The 22,275-nt window shown below is 31.1% G+C and overlaps 1 protein-coding gene across 1 annotated transcript in view; it reads right to left on the reverse strand.

Moving 5' to 3' along the window:
* Nucleotides 1–5,427: 5,427 nt before the first annotated feature.
* The window catches only part of LOC143079338 (multidrug resistance-associated protein 1-like), a 46,021-nt gene continuing 29,173 nt past the window's right edge, over nucleotides 5,428–22,275 (reverse strand). Inside the window, exons 23-31 of the mRNA XM_076254593.1 lie at nucleotides 21,416–21,726; nucleotides 19,622–19,821; nucleotides 17,152–17,272; nucleotides 16,029–16,130; nucleotides 14,225–14,371; nucleotides 13,752–13,910; nucleotides 11,775–11,941; nucleotides 10,738–10,932; nucleotides 5,428–6,092 (exon numbers count right to left, since the gene is read on the reverse strand). Coding sequence (XP_076110708.1) covers nucleotides 5,978–6,092; nucleotides 10,738–10,932; nucleotides 11,775–11,941; nucleotides 13,752–13,910; nucleotides 14,225–14,371; nucleotides 16,029–16,130; nucleotides 17,152–17,272; nucleotides 19,622–19,821; nucleotides 21,416–21,726 — 1,517 coding nt within the window. The 3' untranslated portion in view covers nucleotides 5,428–5,977. The remainder of the gene's footprint in view (nucleotides 6,093–10,737; nucleotides 10,933–11,774; nucleotides 11,942–13,751; nucleotides 13,911–14,224; nucleotides 14,372–16,028; nucleotides 16,131–17,151; nucleotides 17,273–19,621; nucleotides 19,822–21,415; nucleotides 21,727–22,275) is intronic.

The raw sequence follows: 22,275 nt of genomic DNA on the forward strand, positions 1-22,275 counted from the left end.
TCCTCTTAATCATCTATTGGTTTTATTCCAATCAAGTAATGTAAACTCAAAGTTACCACTCTATAACCATGTAAAATATCTGGTTTTAGACCTTGAACTTGACCTTTCACCTATTGACCTTCAAATCTAAAGGATTCTTCCTCATCCCTATATCTTCTATCTGTATAAGTTAAATTAAAATCAAGCAAGGGCTACTAAGGTTATCACCTGGAAATTATTTGTGTCTTACACAAGGAATGAAGGACAAATGGTCAGTGATATTTGATCCAGAATTTTTTTCTACATCCAAAAAAAAAGACAAATAGATGAACGCTAACAAAAAAGCCTGGTAAAATTCATGCAGGTTCCTGATATAGTTGTGGCACCTGAAGTGCTGCATTTGACATTTAAATATCCAGCAATGTGATACTAAGTTGGGCTTTGACAAATGCAGCAATTACTGGTAAAGTGGTCATCTTTGACAAAGTCAGCCCCTAATGATCAACCAGGGCATAAAGGCATCTTTTAAGGTTTCAAAGAGAAGACTTCAATTCTTAGTTTAGTAACTTCCATCAGGGAACCAATCTTACTCCTTTAATCTGCAATTATGTGGAAAATTTGGGAAATATTCTGACAAGAGTGGAGATTTTCCATGCTGTATCATTAAAATTATTGTATCAGGAAAAAGACATTGATAGGAAAGTGAATTTGCACATTGTTTGATATGACTCTTAAAAGTATGTAGTCATGGTATTACATAGAGTGAACCAGGATCCAGTTCATCCTTTGTTGATTTTTAAAAGGCATAGACCTAGTTTTGTATTGAATTTCTCTTTAGTTAGTGTTGATGTAGTGTAATTGGGATTTCCAAATGATTATAAATAATAAGTAAATTTGACCATTCTGATACCATTAGAACCATACATGAAAGAAGCATGATATTGTAAATTATCATTAATTATTTTAAAATTACACAACACAAATGGATATAGGAAGGTGAAATTTACAGACTTCTCAAGTCTTGCAAGTGGAAGATATGAACCATTTGTCTTTGCCTTGTCAATGTTATGTGACAACAATCCCACTAAACTTGTCTTTTGCTGTATTTCTGTCAAGTTGTTGTCATTTCAGCAATGTTTTTTAAACATTTTCATCAAGCTGCAGGTTTGGCTAGTTATTAAACCAAGTTCAACCCACTATTTTTAATAAAATGTCCTACACCAAGTCAGGAAAATGGCTGTTGTTATCAAATAGTTTAGGTTTTTTGTTGCACTATGGTGTTCTTGTTGTTACCTTGTTTTCCTTTTATAGCTGATGCGAATCCCTCAATTTAAGTCTGTTACAGGGAACACCGGTATACTACTGTTGCCTTTATTTTCTTACTTTATAAGTACAGATTACAGTCACATGTAGCATTCATACATGTTACTAGACTTGTGTGAATCTGAAAGAACAGGGACATTTTCCAAAATAAGAAATTATACCTGATTAAGCCAAAACTATACAATTCTGGTCTGTTAAATTCAAAGCTGTGATAACTTTAACAGACTAGTATTTTAAGGACATAAAAAACAAGAGTACACACGCTGAAATGTCTCGCCTTCTTTACTAATCATTGATATTAATTTGATAGTCCTAGTAAATATAGAGCTTTATTACAACTTTCACATAAACTTAACATTAACCAAGAAAACTAAACATTGACCAATGAACCATGAAAATGAGACCAAGGTCAGATGAACCATGCCAGACAGGCATGTTCAGCTAACAATTCTTCCATACAACAAATATAGTTGACCTATTGCTTATAGTTTAAGAAAAAAAGACCAAAACACAAAAACTTAACACTGAGTGTTGAACCGTGAAAATAAGGTCAAGGTTAAATAAAACCTGCGCGACTGACATATAGATCATAAAATATTTCCATACATCAAATATAGTTCAGCTATTGCATATTGTTTTTAAAAAAAAAAACCCTCAAAAACATAACTGTGACCACTAAACCATGAAAATGAGGTCAAGGTCAGATGACACCTGCCAGCTAGACATGTACACATTACAATCATTCCATACACTAAATATAGTAGACCTATTGCATACAGTATAAGAAAAACAGATCAAAACACAAAAACTTAACTATAACCACTGAACCATGAAAATAAGGTCAAGGTCAGATGACACCTGCCAGTTGGACATGTATACCTTACAGTGCTTCCATACACCGAATATACTAGACCTATTGCTTATAGTATCTGAGATATGGACTTGACCACCAAAACTTAACCATGTTCACTGATCCATGAAATGAGGTCAACGTCAAGTGAAAACTGTCTGACAGGCATGAGGACCTTGCAAGGTACGTACATACCAAATATAGTTATCCTATTACTTATAATAAGAGAGAATTTAACATTAAAAAAAATCTTAACTTTTTTTCAAGTAATCACTGAACCATGAAAATGAGGTCATGGTCATTGGACATGTGACTGACGGAAACTTCTTAACATGAGGCAATCCCTATGTTGAGCTTTCTGCGACAAAAGTCGCAGGCTCGACAAAAACCTGAAACCTTTGGAGTCAAAGAAATATTTAGTAAGTTGATGCAAAGACCATATCATTAATGCAAGCTTTGAAATTTCTGTGAAGAATTGCATTGAAGAAATTTCTCTGTTGTAAGATCTGACTGGTTTGATGTCAACCATTCATGTATACAACCATACTTGCAATGCACAAAATCAGTTTTTTTAATCTTTTTAAACATTCATTTTTGTACACCTGTTCAAGTGTCCTATTCTTGAACTGTTCTAAAAACTAGGGCATTTCTACTTGAGAATATTGAACTGAAACTAAAAGGAAACTCTGGAAAGATCGAATAACTTAAAGGTTTTGATTCCACAGCAACACATACATGCTTAAATCATGAGTATAGGGCTGGAGTATCTCATATAGTAATAAAATTTGACAACTTCTATAATTTTTCAATTTTATCTATAAAAACAATACATTGTTATATTCAATGAAAAATAAACACAAGAATAACATTTTTTTAAATAACAGATAGATTTTACAAAATTCAAAACATGAAATAATTCTAAAGCAACTATGCAAGGTGTTTGATCTATAATGCATATCAAATTGGTTTCAATTTTCATATTGAAAATATTTTTACTAACTTATGTCATTTATTAGTTTTAGGGCAGAATCATTCTTGGCAAAATATTAGGAATTCAAATCAACCAAAAAATATTTAAAGAATGCAAAAAGAAGAAATACCCTGAAATTGTGATATGAATTTATGTATTTACAGATTACTGACATTAAAACACAAATAACTATGTGTATATATTACGAGTATGGTACAAAATGTACTTAAATTGCCTATGTATATAACACTCGCCATAAGGATAAGCTGTATACAAAATTTACCATATTTCAATATAAAAAAATTGGTGATGAGAACCTGATTTATTCAAGATTTATCATCTCAGAAAAAAATATACTTATATAAAAGTTTCATTAATCTAAATTTTTGTTATGTAAACCTTTACAGATGTTCTTTCTGATAACCTATCATGTAAAATTTTAAGAGATTTCTCATGTTGGAATTGAACAGTACAATACAATTTTGATGTTTTTTTTAATGCGTTAAATGAGAGAAAAATGACTGAATTAAGGGATGCAGTATTTAACAGAGAAACTACTTCCCGTTTGATGGAAACTGTATCAAATTATTGACATGATTCTAGACTCATTTTTATTTATTTTTACAACAGGCAATACACTATTTCTACGTTTGAAATCAGTTACCCTACTTCACTCAGAATATATACTCTTCAAACTTATCAGTTTCTCTAACATGGAAAATCTAAAAAATGGCTTGAATAAATCAAAAATAGTGTTCTATTCATTTTCTATGTTTCTATAAAAATATATTGGTAATATCACAGCAAAAAATTGTCAGGAAATCCTTACACTACCAATCAATCATAATATGTACTTTCAGCAGAAATAATATATAAAAATAAAGTTCGATAAAAATTCATTTAGCACTTCAGAGAAAACTAACACATAGTTGCACCAACACAAAACTTAACTTTGTAATAATATTTACATGCAACCTCATGTAAACAATAAAGAATTACCTTTTATCATATACAGCAAACATTTAGACACAATAAATTCAAGTGTCCATTCACGATATGAGCTGCTTCTGATAGACATTGGCCTTATGCAAATGAGAATCAACACATTTGTTAACTTATATTGGGTTAAAAACCTTTATGCAAAGTCTTTAATAATGTGGTCATTTTTATGAATTTCCTGTTTACAAAATTTGAATTTTTCTAAAAACTAAAGGATTTTCTTATCCCAGGCATAGATTACCTTAGCCGTATTTGGCACAACTTTTTGGAATTTTGGATCCTCAATGCTCTTCAACTTCGTACTTGTTTGGCTTTATAAATATTTTGATATGAGCGTCACTGATGAGTCTTATGTAGACGAAACGCGCGTCTGGCGTACTAAATTATAATCCTGGTACTTTTGATAACTGTTTAACTGTTTGAAAATGGAGTTGAAACAAGAACCTCACAAAATGGACCAAAATTTGTCATTTATTTCATAATTGAAATTTCCAGTCCTATAAATGAACAAGTATACGTGCACTTGCATAAGATCGTTTACTATCTGATGCAGCTCATATAGTGATAACCAAGAAATTTTTGATATTTCTGATAAATCTCTGCCTGTAACATTCAGTCAACCAAACGCAGTCTTAAACAGATGTTATTAAAGAACAGTCTATATGTTTTTAATCAGATCTGCCATCCTACAATTACTACACAAATATATCACTTCTATTAAATAATCTCTGATTAAATTATTTATAAATTATAATCCCGATATAAAATGCCTTAGAAATACATTACAAACACTTATAACACACAACTCTCAAATACATTACATGTGTACAATGGAGTGTCACAAGAACAGAATACAAATTAATTTTGATGCTTTTGATACCAAATTGCAGTTATATGGAATTATAAGCCATGTCAAAATTTCCAATCATAGTTTTTTGAAAAAGTCTACCACTTATATCATATAAATTTTCTACCAGGGGAATCCAACTAAGTTATCACAGATTTTGTTTAAATGTTTTCAATAGATGTCATGGTCTTAAAGAAAAAGACTGCATGCATGTATCTTTTATTGGGAATGAAAAATAACTTTGCCCAGAATGAGTTAGTGTTTACCTGGCCACTTAGATTTTTGCCAATTTAATTTTTCCATTGAATAAATACAATATTTGGTTTTCTATAAAGTTCATTCATTCATCAAAAGGTTTTAAAATACGGCAGAAATTACTTCCATAGGTACTTTTGCTGGTCTTTTTTTTCATTTCTGGGAACAAGTTTTCTATTCCATGCAATTTAAGCATTGGTTTGGTTTTTACAAATTCAGTGATGATACAGTTTTATATGACAAATGCAATAACTACACCACATTCAATCAAATCACAGATTTGTTTTATTGGGAAGCACAGAGGCTGAGTTTTTTTCAACAAGATTTAGGAAGACTATCAACAAACACATATCTACATTAAAATCTACATATCACACAAGTCAGCACTACAAGTATTCTACATTTGTACAAAACAACAAAACAGGATTTCTCAACATGATCAACAACAGCAAGGATGTAGTTGTTTTAACGGCACATGAATATCATACAGACATGGATAACCTTTAACGAACCTTGTTATCAGAAGGTCTATAGGTTAGCCAAATCGTAATAAGAAGGTCCATAGATTAGCCAATTGAATCAGAAGATCCATAGGTTTCCTGATCAAAATCATAATACTACTATTGGTAATAGTTTTTTCAGTACTAACTCTTTCATTTGTAATTCTCAAAGAAAATAAGTTATCACCACAATCCAAACATTCAAAACAAATCCAATTCCTAGTAGAAGGAATGATACTGATTCCCTCAATGGTTTATGAGACAATGTTAGCAGCTTTTGCCATTCCATAGAATACTGTTGTCTTGTCCTTTAATAGACTGTCTGGTGAGTTATATTCCTTTATCAAACCTTGGTCTAGTACCATTACTCTGAAAACAAATACATAGATAAATTTAATACAAGTCTAGAAAGAGATAATTATAAAATCAGAGAAGAGTAGTTGATGTTTTTATTGTTGCAAAAGGATAGGTTTTACAAACAAACAAAAAATAGCAGTATCACTTGTATGCAATATTTTCTGAAATCACAATATTAATTAATCTTGCATTTTTGTCCATAAGGCAACAATCCAAATAATAAAATATGAGTAAAAATATATGAATTTACAATATTTAATAGTTTTTTCCTACATATCAAAATGAAGGATAATAAAAAATTAAAAGGGGAAAGATTGAAAAATAGAATTTGTTTCATATATCAGAAATGAATACAAAGTTTTAGCATAGCATAAACATTTCACAAATACTTTATATTTTAATAACCATGTTCACAACTGTAATGTTGTTGTTTTTTTAATAATAAATTCATATCAATCAATTCAAGATGTGCTATGGGTCTTGAAATCACACCATTTATTTGACTATTTCAAAAATATTTGAATGATGGATAAATTATCACATGTCATTTCCTTGTTGATCCAATTATTTTTATTTTCAACAAATTATATATTTATTAAAGTGTAATTCATTTACACAATTTATTTCGGTAATAAACACAATTAAAACAATTATTCACTCATTTATCAAATTACTTCACACAAATATGTTATATACTTTTAAAGTGACAGAAAAAATGTGAAATATCGATCTACATAAATCAACTAATGGCGCATAAAATGTGTAATGAGTACTTGTAGAATAATGTAAGATTTATTTGACATCAAAACCTCATTTATAAGAAAAACAAACAAGAATGATGTATCCTATTCTCACTTGATCCTATTTTTCAATGGATAAGTCAAGACGTTAACATTTATGATTTTAAGAAACAGAGCCTTTGGAACAGGACCCCAGTTGACAAGATACCAGTCTAGTACCAAAGACTGGAGCTCCTTTATAAATTATAATTAGGAAACAAAGCCTTTGGAACAGGATCCCAGTTGACAAGATACCAGTCTAGTACCCGAGACTGGAGCCCCTTTATAAATTATAATTAGGAACCGGAGCCTTTGGAACAGGATATCAGTCTAACACCATAGAATGGAGTCCCTTTAAAAATTTACCATCTTTTTATTTTGATATTGTACCCACATGGATAATCATGTTAAGTACCCATTATGTTAAAAAAGTATACATAAAACTTTCACCTTCTTTGAAATGTTGTGTGATTCCTTAATGTATACGGTGATCCACATTTCATTTTCTGATTGCAACTCTGAAGGGAATAAAATGAACCTTCTAATACTCAATACAGAAAACCTCTATTAAAAGCATTAATCAACAAAGTCATGATACATTTTCAGTCTGATAAAACATGTCAACCTATTTGGCTCCTACTCCGTAAAGACAAAAATAATCAAGAGTGTGTATAAAAACAAAAAATGGAGGGGTCCTGATCCTGAAATCCCAGCTTAAAAACATGAAATCCTGAGGTCCTGAATTTCAAGAAATGTAAATCCTGACATCCTGAAATTTGAAAAAAAGATTCCTGGATCCCAAAAGGATCAATCTTGAAATCCTCAGCTTAAAAACACCCTATTCTGGAGTCCAGATAGAGGTCCATCCCCCTCTAAGATAAGTAGTGCCATTTATTTGTAACAGCTTCTATATCAATATTGAAAAGAACTTAATATAGATGAACCGATAACATAAAAACAACAAAGAACAACCCCTTATATCAAATAAGCCTGAAAAGTTCATAATAAAGGGCAGGTCCTACAATTTAAGAACATTCATGGACATGTAAAACTTAATTATTAGCATATATGTCTCATGAGAAATAATTATACATCTCTTTTGGACTTGAAAGGCTACTTGGCTTAATGTATACGTATAAAACAGATTTCAAAACCCTTGGAATGCATCATTTGAGAAAAAGACATTAGATACTAACACTACTTTAACCACCAAGGCAGAAATTATCTTAACAATTTGTAAACAACGTAATTTGTCTTTATTGTCTATAATCAATCAAAATAAAAGTCAAAGATAAAAATAAATTACTTAATGATCGACAAAAAAAAATGTTTAAATGTTTTACTGTTTGTTTTGATTCCAATCTTCTTTCCTTTGAAGCAAGAAATTAAGAAATTACACCCCCCCCCCCCCTAAAAAAAATGATCATGTAAAATAATTAATCTGTGGAGTGACTTTAAAGAATGAGTACCTAGAACCTAGTAAACTGATGCCCCATCAGCATTATCATTTTTTATGTTCAGTGGACCGTGAAAATGGGTTAAAAGGTCTAATTTGGCATTAAAATTAGAAAGATCATATCATAAGGAACATGTTACTACCAGTAAGTTTCAAGTTGATTGGACTTCAACTTCATCAAAAACTACCTTGACCAAAAACTTTCACCTGAAGAGGGAGGGACAGACGAAGGAACGAACAGACAGATGAACAGATGAATGGACGCACAGACCAGAAACATAATACCCATAAATGGGGCATAAAAACAACAAAGGACAACCCCTTACATCCAATAAGCCTAAAAAGTTCATAATAAAGGGCAGGTCCTACAATTAAGAACATTCCCAGACATATAAAACTTAATTATTAGCATATATGTCTCTTGAGAGATAATTATACATCTCTTTTGGACTTGAAATGCTAGTTGGCTTAATGAATATGTATAAAAGTGATGTCAAAACCCTTGGAATGCATCTTTCTGAAATATGCTGAATTAAAGTTATGATGATGAGTAGGACATAGAGCTCAATGGACACTTATTCTTGTTTGTACCTGTCAAAGGATTTGACTAGTCATTGGATACTACCAGTACTTTAACAACCAAGGCAGAAATTATCCTATTAATTTATAAACTACATAATTTGTCTTTATTGTCCAAAATCAATCAAAATAAAAGTCTAAGATGGAAATAAAAAATTTAACGATCCAACAAAAAAATTTATTTAAATGTTTTACTTATTGTTTACATTTTAATCTTTCTTTGAAGCAAGAAATTAAGCAAGTTTAACCCCCCCCCCCCCCCCCAAAAAAAATAATGACCAAGTAAAATAATTAATCTGCGGAGTGACTATAAAGAATTTCCATGGACTGACAAAAAAATAAGTTTAAATGTTTTACTTTTTGTTTTCATTCTTACTATCCTTTGAAGCAAGAAATTAAGGAATTAATCAAAAATTAGAAAAAATCCCCCCCCCCCTAAAAGACAATGACCATGTAAAATAATTAATCTGTGGAGTGACAATAGAGAATTTCCATGTACACCTATAAATCACCACTTATGTACATTGTTGACACCTGGTCTGTGACGGAACATGTAGATTATTGAGATGTAAACAAATAATGTCAATAACAATCTGTCATATTGTGGTTCGGAAATGACTCATGTAGTTGTCATGTTACTATGTATTATATTAATTATAACATCTTAATAAGGAAAATTGAATAAAAATAGGACTCACACATGATATCTATTTTTAGTCTCTACAGGGTGTTGAAACAGCATAACAATTGTTATGAAAAATTAAAATTAAAGTTTGATGAATAAACCAGGTTCATATTTTCTATTTTTCAATTTTTTTTCAAAGTCATTCAGTTTGAAAATTAAATAAGAAACAAAATCTATCTTTTCTTACTGCTCATAAAACTCTTTAAATCTTAGTCAAATGAATATTGATTTAGATCTTCATTTAAATTGTTGTTAAAAAGGGTGAGAGGACAACATTGGAAATTGACAGTGCTATGGCAAAAATGAAAGGCCATGAAAATACAAAACTACATAGAATACTAAAGTCTACAACATAAACCTGGACAAACAAGAATGTGTCCATAGTACACGGATGCCCCACTCGCACTATCATTTTCTATGTTCAGTGGACCGTGAAAATTGGGGTTAAACCTTTAATTTGGAATTAAAATTAGAAAAATCATATCATAGGGAACATGTGTACCAAGTTTCAAGTTGATGTAACTTTAACTTCATCAAAAACTACCTTGACCAAAAACTTTAACCTGAACTTCGCACTATCATTTTCTATGTTCAGTGGACCACGAAATTTGGGTCAAAACTATAATTTGGCATTAAAATTAGAAAGATCATATCATGGGGAACATGTATACTAAGTTTCAAAATAATTGGATTTCAACTTCTTCAAAAACTACCTTGACCAAAAACTTTAACCTGAAGCAAACGGACGCACAGACGGACAAACGAACGAATGAATGGAGGCACAGACCAGAAAACATAATGCCCCTCTACTATCGTAGGTGGGGCATAAAAACTTAGGGTGGTCTCAGTTGCTTCAAAAGGGAAAACAGCTCCTGCTCCATGAGCTACTTCCATTGTATTGCACATAGTAAGCACAAATCGGGTCAAAATGTAAATTGACCAACTATGGATTCATTAATATTCATCGGATACCAATTTTTGTAGACTTCGTAAGTACAGGGAAACCACCATTTTAATGTTCGATGAATTACAGAATTTCTAAAGGAATGTATGCAGACTTTGCCAAAACAACGAAAATAAATATCCACTAAAATAGGTACCCACAAAAAAATAAATGTCTCCACATTAACTATTTTACTTCTATGATAATCAACTTACTTGTCATAATCCAGAATAGTATTGAGACGATGTGCTATAGTTAATATTGTACAGTCTTTAAATTCTTCTCTAATTGTTTTCTGTATTAACTCATCTGTTTCCATGTCAACTGCAGCAGTAGCCTCATCCAAAACTAAAATCTTTGTTTTACGTAACAATGTCCTTGCTAAACAAATAAGTTGTCTTTGACCAACACTAAAAGCAAATAAGCAAAAAAGACCTTAATTAAATAAACATGTAATTTATTTTTAAAATTAAATTTCATTGGAGTAAGACCATTTTTCTTTTCATACCTGCTGAAATCATATCAATATCTGATCTACATGAAGTTAGCTTTTCAATTTGTCTTGTTATATTTTTACATACTGAAAATGCATGGTTGTTGCATTTAAGAAAATATGTAAACAAGTATCAAAATAGATACAAATTCAAGTTTCTTTGACAGGTACAAACAAGAATATGTCCATTGGACATCATGTTGGATTTGTCTCACACTGCATCAATTTCAAAACGATAATTTATCATATCTTAGAGAGTTCACATCAAAATGAATATGTGTTACTAACATTCAAGTTGATGTGACCATGACTTATTTTATGGTAAACTAACAAAGTTGATGTGACGGCTACTTTACGGTTCCCACTTCTAACAAAAACTTTAATCTCATACGGAATAAAGAAACAAACTAACAGACAAACCAGAACACAATTTGATCACTTCTATCATAGGTGGGGCATTATAATAAGTACTTCAAAACAGTAATTATTCTGTTTAGCAAATGAAATTGTGATTCACTTAAGATTAAGCTGCCTCTGTATAAGTTGACTCAATTTGACAGTAGCAGAGAAAATCATATCACAGTGAACATTAAATATCATTTCATTATGGGATTTCATTAATTTTTTGTCAAAATCATAGCTGGAAATATTATTCCTCCCTGTCTAGGCCATGTAACATAACACACAATGCTAAGGTATCACTTAAAGATGACCAGGGTATAAGCTACAGAGTATAAATTACATCTTAGTCAAACGCACCTTAAGTTTCCTCCTCCTTCTCCACATTCATGACTCAGTCTCTCAGGTAACTCAGATACAAATTTCTTTAAATGAGCATGCTCCAAGGACGTCCATATTTGGCTATCAGTATACTGATCAAAGGGGTCAAGGTTCATTCTTAGTGAACCAGAAAATAATACAGGATCCTGTAAAAACATATGGTTTGGTAAAAACAAATTCAAGGCATACAAATGATCTTCTTTTTTTCATATAATCAAAGTGCTTAGACTCATTGAATGGCAAATTTATCACTGGGAAGTAAAAATTAAATATTGAATTGTTTAAAGCTGTCTTTGTAGTTGATTCAACTACAGTTCTGGACAAAGGAAGATAACTCCATTTGTTTAAGATAACGTTGATATTTTAAGACCATAATATTAGATTTCTGCACCTTGCACAAGTTATGTAATTTTCTGAATAAGTATAACATCATTTTGTAACGTGAATATCTGAACCAAGGGTCCGGAAACAGTCATATTTGCCAGTCATGTCCTAAACTGAAACTATAATGTCCTAAACTTTTAATTGGGATTTAGGTCAAATTTTATTTTTCAACCGTAATAATTTCGGTCATTTCGTTGAGATCGACTTTCAAAATCGCCATTTTGAACATATTTTTGTTTTGTTATCGACTTCCTGTAATTAAACTGCCACTTCATTAAAGTGTTATAATCCTGAGGGCCCTCCTAATAACTATATTAATGCCTCGGGGAGCTATTGGCTAATGATTGCTAATCTCTTTACCTGTGTTTTTAATTCACACCTGGCAATTAATCACAAGCTCCAAACTATTATTATAAAGAAATAAAAATTCCATACCAACTGGCTTCATTATTTAATTACTCAACAGGTCAGACAATTGTCAATTATGATTTAAAATTAAATTAAAACTTGGTTTAATTTCATAGAAAAAAATATTTTTTTACTTCTAACACACGTGCTTTGTTTACTATGTAATACGCATGTTTGAAATTCTCTTCCACAGATTTAGACAATTAATTGTAAATATAAAATAATTTCATCCTAAATAAAGCTAGTGCAACTATTTTAATTAATATTCTTACACTATTAAAGGTAAAATATTTAAAAAGCCGATGATTTCCTGTGATTTGGATAAATAAAACTAATCCCGGAAATGAGTCCGGAATTGTTCGTTTTAGTATTGTCGCAGTACATCCGGTTTGAATTTTGACTTCAGAATCAAAGGAAACGTAAGCAATAACTGAGAATATTATCGTTTTGAGTCATTAAAGTCATTTTATTTATAAACTGTTGCCTTCCCTTAATTGCTCTTGAACGATTTTTGGAAAATGGTAGGACAAATCATGAAGTAAATGCGATGCAACAGTGAAACAAGTTTGTTGATGCTACGAACATGACGATCGAGTATGAGCATACTCATAATGAGTCTCATGCAGTAATGTGATTTTGACAATCATTTTTTGAAAAGGGGCATCAACTTTTAAGTTATATGAAAATGACCGAAATTAGGTGAAAAAATTTCCGGATCCTTGATCTGAACATATGTTTCATTGATATAATTCTGGAACTGTTGTTGGATAGGATGTAAATAATAATCAATGATCAATGCACTATATTTCATGTATATCAAAAGTAGTGATGAACCTTGGAAGACTTAGAAACCAAGTTAGTATCATAGTGTTTTGATTCTTAACCCAAAAATTTTCATTGAAAGGCATCTGTGTAATAAAGTTAAAACATATTGCAACTTTATTTTACTTTTTAATCTTTATTTTACATATTGAAAATTATCTTAACTTTATCAGGAGCAAGTTAAGTCTCTTTAATGTAAATGAAAAATAAATGAGTTTTGTTTGTAAATGAAGTGATAATTGTATTTTAATACTATACCTGAGGTAAAATGGTAAGCTTGCTACGTAGATCATAAAGACCCATATCTGATATTCCCTGTCCATCAATTACAATACTACATACCTGAGGTAGGATGGTAAGCTTGCTACGTAGATCATGAAGACCCATATCTGATATTCTCTGTCCATCAATAACAATACTACCATCAGAAGCTTCTATAAGTCTGAACAATGCCATCATCAAGGAAGATTTACCTGCCCCTGTTCTCCCCACTATTCCAACCTAAAAACATAAAATATCAAAAATATATAATGCAACATAGCTTAATTGGATTCCAATAGTAATTCAAATTTTCTATAAAAAGAACTTTTTGTATATAAATGGGCTAAAATTTTCTTGTATCATTACAATTTTTTTTTTTAATTCTTCAATTTCATAATGTTATCTTAGCAATGTAAGCAGTTGAATTACAAATTCTCACCATAATATTTCTTAAGTCAAAATTTTAATCTTTCAAGAAAGGCAAGAAATTTTATAGCTAAATTTGTAGATCTCATATTACAAGTATTTTTTTTTCATAGATATAGACTAGTTACCTTTTCTCCTCCTTGGATTTGACATGATATTCCCCTGATAACCAGGTCCAAGCCTTCCCTGTATCTAGTTTTATAATCTATGAAGTTACAGGCTCCAGTGTTTGGCCAATCATGTGGTGGTCTCCTGAATGGTCTGATCCATTCAGCCTATAACAAAAAAATTGTAAATTTAAGAAATAATTCATAGAAGCCATAGATTGTTGGAAATTGGCCTAGGCCATGTGTAAATTTCCAACAATCTATGGCTTCCATGAATTATTTCGATTCTAATAGGACAAATACGGTCATTAAAAAACTGAAGCGATGGTAGGTATGCTGTGTGTGTGGCTGTTCTTTTTTTACTCCTGGTTCGATAAAGGTCAAATATTCATAAAATCTGTAGCTTGCATGGATTGTTTAGTGAATAACCGCTAGAAAAAAAAATCTGTTTAATTCTTTAAATTCACAAACCCAACATTTGCCATTTTTAATTTACATGTTTTTCTCGTAAGCTACCGTCAAATCCAAAGTTGACATTTTGTAACTAAGGAGCCGCCATGTTGACTTGCTGAAATCAGTAAATATGCAAAAAATGCAATAGAATAGAAAATAAAACAAAACCTACCTTACAAATCAATTTTAATACAATATTACACGAATTTCGATGGTTCACTTTTCAGAAAACGTTCAACTGTAGCGTTTTCATTTGTATGACGTCATGTTTTGAAATGACTTAAATGCGTCAAAAACTTTAAAAGACTTTCGCGGAATTTTATTTTATTTTTATTTTGTTGATTTCTCCGAGCTCTTGTGCATTACTTCTTTTTATTATGCATCCGAATTAGAATAAGTTATTTTGTCTTTTTTAACTGCAATTTAAAAAAAAAAATAAATCGACAAATGGTTTACAAATAGGTTCCAATACAGTGGATTTACGTGGGAAGTATATTGTAACAGCCATTATTATGTATATCTCTGAGTCTGCGCTAAGTATAGATATATGGAGAATTTTATCACGGTGTTGTTTTTTGCAAAGCGAAAGAAGCACGTCATATAAGAATAAAATATAACTTGATGGACGAAAACAGTTTTACCTTTCTAACTGGAAGTAAGGCACAGTACAAAAATATAATACTGCTGTAATTAAATCAAGCATGAGTCAATTTTTCAAGAGTAGTTAAAAGGTTAATACAACCTGTAAAATTAAAAAGAAATTTCATGGATATATTCTTAAAAGAAAAGTGTTCTAATTTGTTGACTTAAAGTTTATAAAAAATCACATTGAACAGACCATTGACAAACATGGTCCAAACTTGGTACATGCATTGTAAGCAAAATATTTATTAGATTGTCCCTAAACTCCAAACAAATTTTGTTTGTCATTTTAAAGACTTCACTATGCATTTTCATACAACTATTTCATCATAAAACTTTCGTCAACTATAAATCTGTTATTTTAACTTTTTTTTAAATTATGCATATAATGTTTTAAAATCTAAATCTTAAAAATAGAACAAAATGAAATAAATGAAGAATCATGGACACAGTTGATGCCACAGCTTGCATATAATGTTATAAAGGGACATAACTTACAAATGGTGAAAGAGACACCACCCAAATTTGTACTTGATTTGTGTTTTGAGGTAATAAGTATTGTGTAAAAGTTTCATAACATTTAGTTAAGGCAAACTAAAGTAAGAGAGGGGAAACTAACTTTGGGATGTATTTAAGTATTTTACAAGGGGAACACTTAATGTCGGGGGAAAAAGGGGGGTGCTTAACAAATAGCAAAAACAAAACAAAACACAAAATACAATATCCCTACCTCTGTTTCTACTTCAGCATATTCTTTAAGTCTTTCTACAGATACAACATTGGTTTCTAGATCACTGGAATTCCTCACTAACATGTTTAATGCACTTGTTACCTGTAATCAGTTTGGATTCATATGACAATGTAGGTACCAATTTCATGGATTGAGAACAAAAACATTTGATGTCAAGTACATGGATTTCACAAAGTCATGTGTGTGTGTGCTTTAAGGAAATCATAATTTCATATTTCATGATCACATGAAAAGATTTCTTTTAACTTTTTGAAAGGTTGTCATAGTATAGTCAAACAACATTCATTTTATCTGGATAGACACATACGAACTCTTTAAAACATTCAAATTAAATATTCTAATTTACATATTTTGATTAATCATCCTCATATGAATAGAGATTATTTATCAAAAACAAAAAAAATATTTAAAATTATTTACCATTTTTATGTCCCAAAATATTATACCAAACTGAGTACATAAGTTATATATAATATAAAAAACAAGAATGTGTCCCCAGTACACGGATGCCCCACTCGCACTATCATTTTCTATGTTCAGTGGACCGTGAAATTGGGGTAAAAACTCTTATTTGGCATTAAAATTAGAAAGATCATATCATAAGGAACATGTGTACTAAGTTTCAAGTTGATTGGACTTCAACTTCATCAAAAACTACCTTGACCAAAAACTTTAACCTGAACAGACGCACAGACGAACGGAGCGGAGCCACAGACCAGAAAGCATAATGCCCCTCTACTATCGTAGGTTGGGCATAAAAATAGAGTGATGGTAAACAATTGTCACAAAGCAAATATAACTAGTGATTGATGTTTAAAGTTTACACTCAAAACTTAAACAAGCATTCAGTGATTTCTTGCCACTGGACTGACTGGTATATATAATTTCTAACCAGAACATTTTTTTAAATATTGAAATTAATATTTCTTAGATGAAATAGCTTGCTCAAATTCTCCAATACTTAAAAGCTACGTCCTACCTGTGTGGCATTGACATTAATTTGGATGTCATAAAATATTTAAAAAAATTGCCAGTTGCAAAAAAAAACAGTCAATACTTCTTTGATTTTAGCAGCAGAGTGAACATTCTCTATAAAGTTTACCTGTAAAGCATATGACACGGACAAACCAACCAATCCTCCTGAGATATTTGAAACAACCGCAAACAAGGCGGCTGAAAATACGATTAAGTTTCCTATGAACTCTAATCTCCAACCTAACCATCTGAAAAACAGAATATCAAAATTTAAAGTAATTTTGATTTTTCAAAAACCAATTAAACCCATATCTCTGTTATATACAAAATGTTTTTTTATTCATTTTTATGCATATGTTGCTTAATTCTTAATATTCTATTACTAATAATTCTAACATTACAAGAATGATTAAGTTGAAGCACTAAGCATTCAAAGTAAAGGAAAACAAGGAACAAACTGGAAATAATCAAAATTAAGATAAAATTTATCCAATGTTTAAGGTGGTACCTAACACTACAGGGAGATAACTCTGTAAAGTCAGCTAAACGTTTTAATTACGTTGTGTTGTTTAAGAAATATTAAGCTTCTCATTGATCAAAATTGGTGTTTGTCAAATTGCTATATAACCAGTGTAATTTTTCTGACAAAACTGTTGGTTCAATTTTTTTTTAATTTTTATCTTTTTGTCAAAGAGTCAAAGTAAATACTTTGTCAAAATTTTATGAAAATTAAACGAGCCAAATTAATTTTAGTGAAAGTGTTGGGTACCATCTTAACACCCAGTTAAATAATTTTTCACATTTAAGCTGTGACATCAGAAACTAACAACAGAACAAGAATTTTCCAATCATTGGAGTGCAACTCACAAATTTGTGAACTCAAAAGTATGTCATTCCTTAAAATTTCAATATTTTGCATTGATAATTGGCAGTATTTACAAAGAGTAATTAAAAGTTTTTTCATCAGTCATATTGTTAATCCATAACCTCCCTCAGTTTTCTGCAGATATTTACTTGTCAAGCTTTAAAGTCCAGTTGTCGTTCCTCTGCATCAGGTCAAGATGTTTTTATTTTGTACTCATCTAAGATTGAATTGGCTATTTTTAGATCCATTTTGGTCATACAAATCTTTGACTGTTTCAGTTTTTATCTTTCAGATATTTGGCTTTGAGAGTTCTTGATTGAGGTAAATCCAGGAAAGAGTTTTGGACGTATGAAATTTAAAACATGCTGTTTTTATTTTTTCTCTATTTGCAATTTCAGACCCTTAAAGTTCAAATACTTGGCTACTTTCTATAGAGAATAATACATGGCAAAATCCGTATCATATGCCGTATCATCCCGAGATACCAATATCAGCCTGAGGGCCTTTAGGCCCAAGGGATGATATTGTTCGAGGGTGATACAGTGTGTGATACGGATTTTGCAATGTATTATTCTGTTTATAATATATTTTTTAAAACCAAATTAAAATCGTACAAAAATGCATTTGTGCAGAAACAAACTTCACGCAAATTATGACCAAATAAACAATAAAACTTCAGATATTTCTACATCTTATTGTACTATTTTATATAAAAATCGCTCGTCAAGTTACTGGGTAATAATTATTTGGAAAAAAATCGATTTAAGTTGAAATGATGGGACGTTTTTTTTTTTTTTTAATAGAAATCATTTTTTCCCCTAAGCCTGAAAATGCAGCAACTGCACGTCAGCGTTCAAACGTTGACGTCATTCTAATTATGATGTCACGCCAGGTATGCGATACGGATTTTGCTATGCAATACGGGTTTAGCTATGCGATACGGGGTATGCGATACAGGGTAGGTGATACAGACTGGAAAAAAGAACCTTTATTAGATATACAAAATTGCTGTATTTTGTACTAAATATATGATAAAAATAGAATAATACATGGCAAAATCCGTATCGCATGCTGTATCATCACGAGAAACCAATATCAGTCCCAAAGGCCGAAGGTCCCAAGGGCTGATATTGGTCGAGTGGTGATACAGCATGCGATACGGATTTTGCCATGTATTATTCTGTTTATCATATATTTTTACAGAATCAGATTCATGCAATATCCGTTTTTTTTTAAATCGTCTGAAAAATATAAGGAAGAAAAGAACATTAAGATTTTCCTGTATTTTTTCAGCTGCCTTTTTCTTTTACAGTTTTTACAGCCATTTCTACATATTATTGTATTTATTTTTTATGAAAATCGCTAGTAAAGTTACTGGGTAATGATTTTTTTTTTAAATATCGATTTAAGTTGAAATGATATGACATTTTTTTAGTAGGAACAGCAACTGGACGTCATAGGTCAAACGTTGACGTCATTCGAATTGTGACGTCATGCCAGGTATGCGATATGGGATTGCTATGCGATACGGGGTATGCGATACGGGTTTAGCCATGCGATACGGGGTATGCAATACAGGGTAGGTGATACAGACTGGAAAAAAGAACCTTTATTAGATATACAAAATTGCTGTATCTTGTACTAAACATATGATAAATCATGTTATCATATGTGATAAATCTTACAATTTGCCTAAATTGGTTTATTTTTACCAAGGAAGATGAATATTTACCTGTTAGATGCTATTTTAGTAAAGTAGAAGCTGATATTTTTGTCGACTCTGTCTAGGGACTCCTGTATAAATCTAGGCTGCTCTTTGTAGGCCCTCAGTGTTGAGGCTCCATTAATAGTCTCACTAAAGTGATTAAATATTGGAGACTTTGTTGTGGACTCCAACCTTTGTAACTGTCTAGAGGTAGGTATATAAAATTTCTGTAAATAAAAAATTTGAAAAAGATTGGTCATTCAAATATTATGAAGGATGTTGTGGTTTGTTGGTCTTTTAATGCCAAGATTTCCTGCATGTTGTTTATCAATCCCATTAAATTAAGATATCTAAAATTACCTTTTAATATTTTATCTGTCTACATATCAATCTATCTTTTTTCAATCAATATTATAAATAAATCATGTTTTCAAGAGTTAATCGTACATCTGTTTATTTAAATCTCAATCCAGTGGGAAGAGGGATAACTCTTTGTGAGTTTTACAAGAAGATCTGTCTACATGCAGTTCTAAAGAAGGATTGAGTTAAAAAAAAGTTTTGAGATACAGCAGTTTTAGTGAACAACATATATTCAGTCACCTAGTATAATAAGAGTGCACACTCTGAAATGTCTTGCCTGTTTTACTTATCATAGAATTAATATTGAAAGTATGTAATATGAAGGTTTTAGTGTAGGTATCAAATGAACTAAACATAATCAATGTTGTATGGAAATGAGATCATGGTCATTTGAACCCTGCTAGATAGACATGTACACCTCACAGTCATGCTATACACTAAAATCATACCACTGACCACTGAACCATGGTACTGAGGATAGTTTGTGGATTGCATGATAAATAAATGACATATTTCAAGTGGGTCTCATTGGGGTCTAAGCGTGACACAGGATTGCTGATTTTTTGGTAAGCGTGACACGTGAAAGTCAAATTGTTGTGCCGTGAAAACGGAAAATGAAGTCTAGTGGGACACGGGAAATAACAAAAAACTGAGAACTGCTAACGTACATAGTGTAAGCGGGATACGGAAATCTGACAAAACAGTTAGGGGGATCCGGGATCAGAACCCCCAAATTAGACCCCTTTCGAGCTGCCCACGAATGTATGTAAATGTTGTATTTCTGACATCTTAACAATAATATAATAGTTGTAGCCTTTGTATGAGGTCAATACGATGATATATATTTATATCAATATACTACTTGCAGGTCGATAAATCCCTATATTGACTATATTCAAAGGTAATTATTATACAATTATAGCCTTTGTGTGAAGTCAATTCAAGGATCTATTGACCTGAAAGAAGTATATGATTGATAAAGAAGTCAGAGGTCGATATTCTTCATTGGGTCGATATATCCTGTATTGACCTCATACAAAGGCTATACTTATTATATTATTAATATCCGACCATATTTGTATCAATCATTTAATTTTGTTGAAATTTTATAGATGTCTCATTGTCACTTTGACAATAACAACATATATTAGTCTTTCTTTCAATTATTTTTTTAATTATTTTTTGTGTACATCTTATGTATTTTAAGATTTTTTTCAAATTATCAATCATAAATAAACACTATTAAAAACTTTTAACAATATCATGAAATTCATTCGATGTTGATACAAAGTATATTGGTTTTTAGATATTCTAAAAATAACTGCACAATATCACTTTTGCTATCTGCTGTTTTCTATCTACCTTCAAAAATATAGTTTAACATGTGACTATCCCTGAACTAATCAAATTAGTTAAAATATACGAATTAATAATATTGAATAATATAACACCTTTACCTACCTGCATGAGGTAATATACAATGGCCAGTGGTAAAACAACAGCTAGAAATATAGGTGTACTGTAAGTTATAACAACCAATGTACTCAATGTGCCGATCGTTGTGCCTAGAAACATCCTAAAGTTCATGGGTAACATGCTGTCTATGGTGGCAACATCACTGGAAAATCTATTTACAATTCTACCGACTGGTGTTGTATCAAAGAAGGCCATTGGAGCTTTCATTATATTGTTTAACATGTCGTAATGGAGTTGTCCTGAAGCTCTGACCTGTCGTAGTATGGCAACAAGGGAGTAAATCAATACCATTATACCTAAAAATACAAAATATAAAACATGATGGTAAGATGGAATAAACTGCTTCGCTGAGCACAGCTGGATATGCACCAGAGGTCCAACCCTGAACAGTTGGGGCAAAAATGGACACAATATTCAAGCTTGATACTGGTCTGAATTGGGGTATTGTAATTTAATATTTGACATATTATAGGTTTCTGAATAAATATTGTGAAAGAACTTGAAATTGGTTATATGAATTGAATTTATATTCAATTAAAGATTTCTTGCTGTTGTGCAATACACTGTACATGTGCTGTTGCGCAATACTTAGTAAATCAGTTGTCAGACTATAAACAAATAAAGTTCAATTAATTCTCAATATCATATCAGAAATTTATGAAAATCAAAAGGGAGCTTACATCAATAGATATAAACAACTCACCAAAGTTTCATGAGAATTGCTGACAACATTTTTGAGATATTGTCCAAAACTGGAAAATCCCCCCTTTTTTATGGAATAAAACCCCATAACTCAGAAATGTAAAATGTAAAGTTTATAAAATTCTAAAGGGAGCTTACATCAA

This window comes from Mytilus galloprovincialis, chromosome 6 (genome assembly GCF_965363235.1).
Source record: "Mytilus galloprovincialis chromosome 6, xbMytGall1.hap1.1, whole genome shotgun sequence".
NCBI lineage: Eukaryota > Metazoa > Mollusca > Bivalvia > Mytilida > Mytilidae > Mytilus > Mytilus galloprovincialis.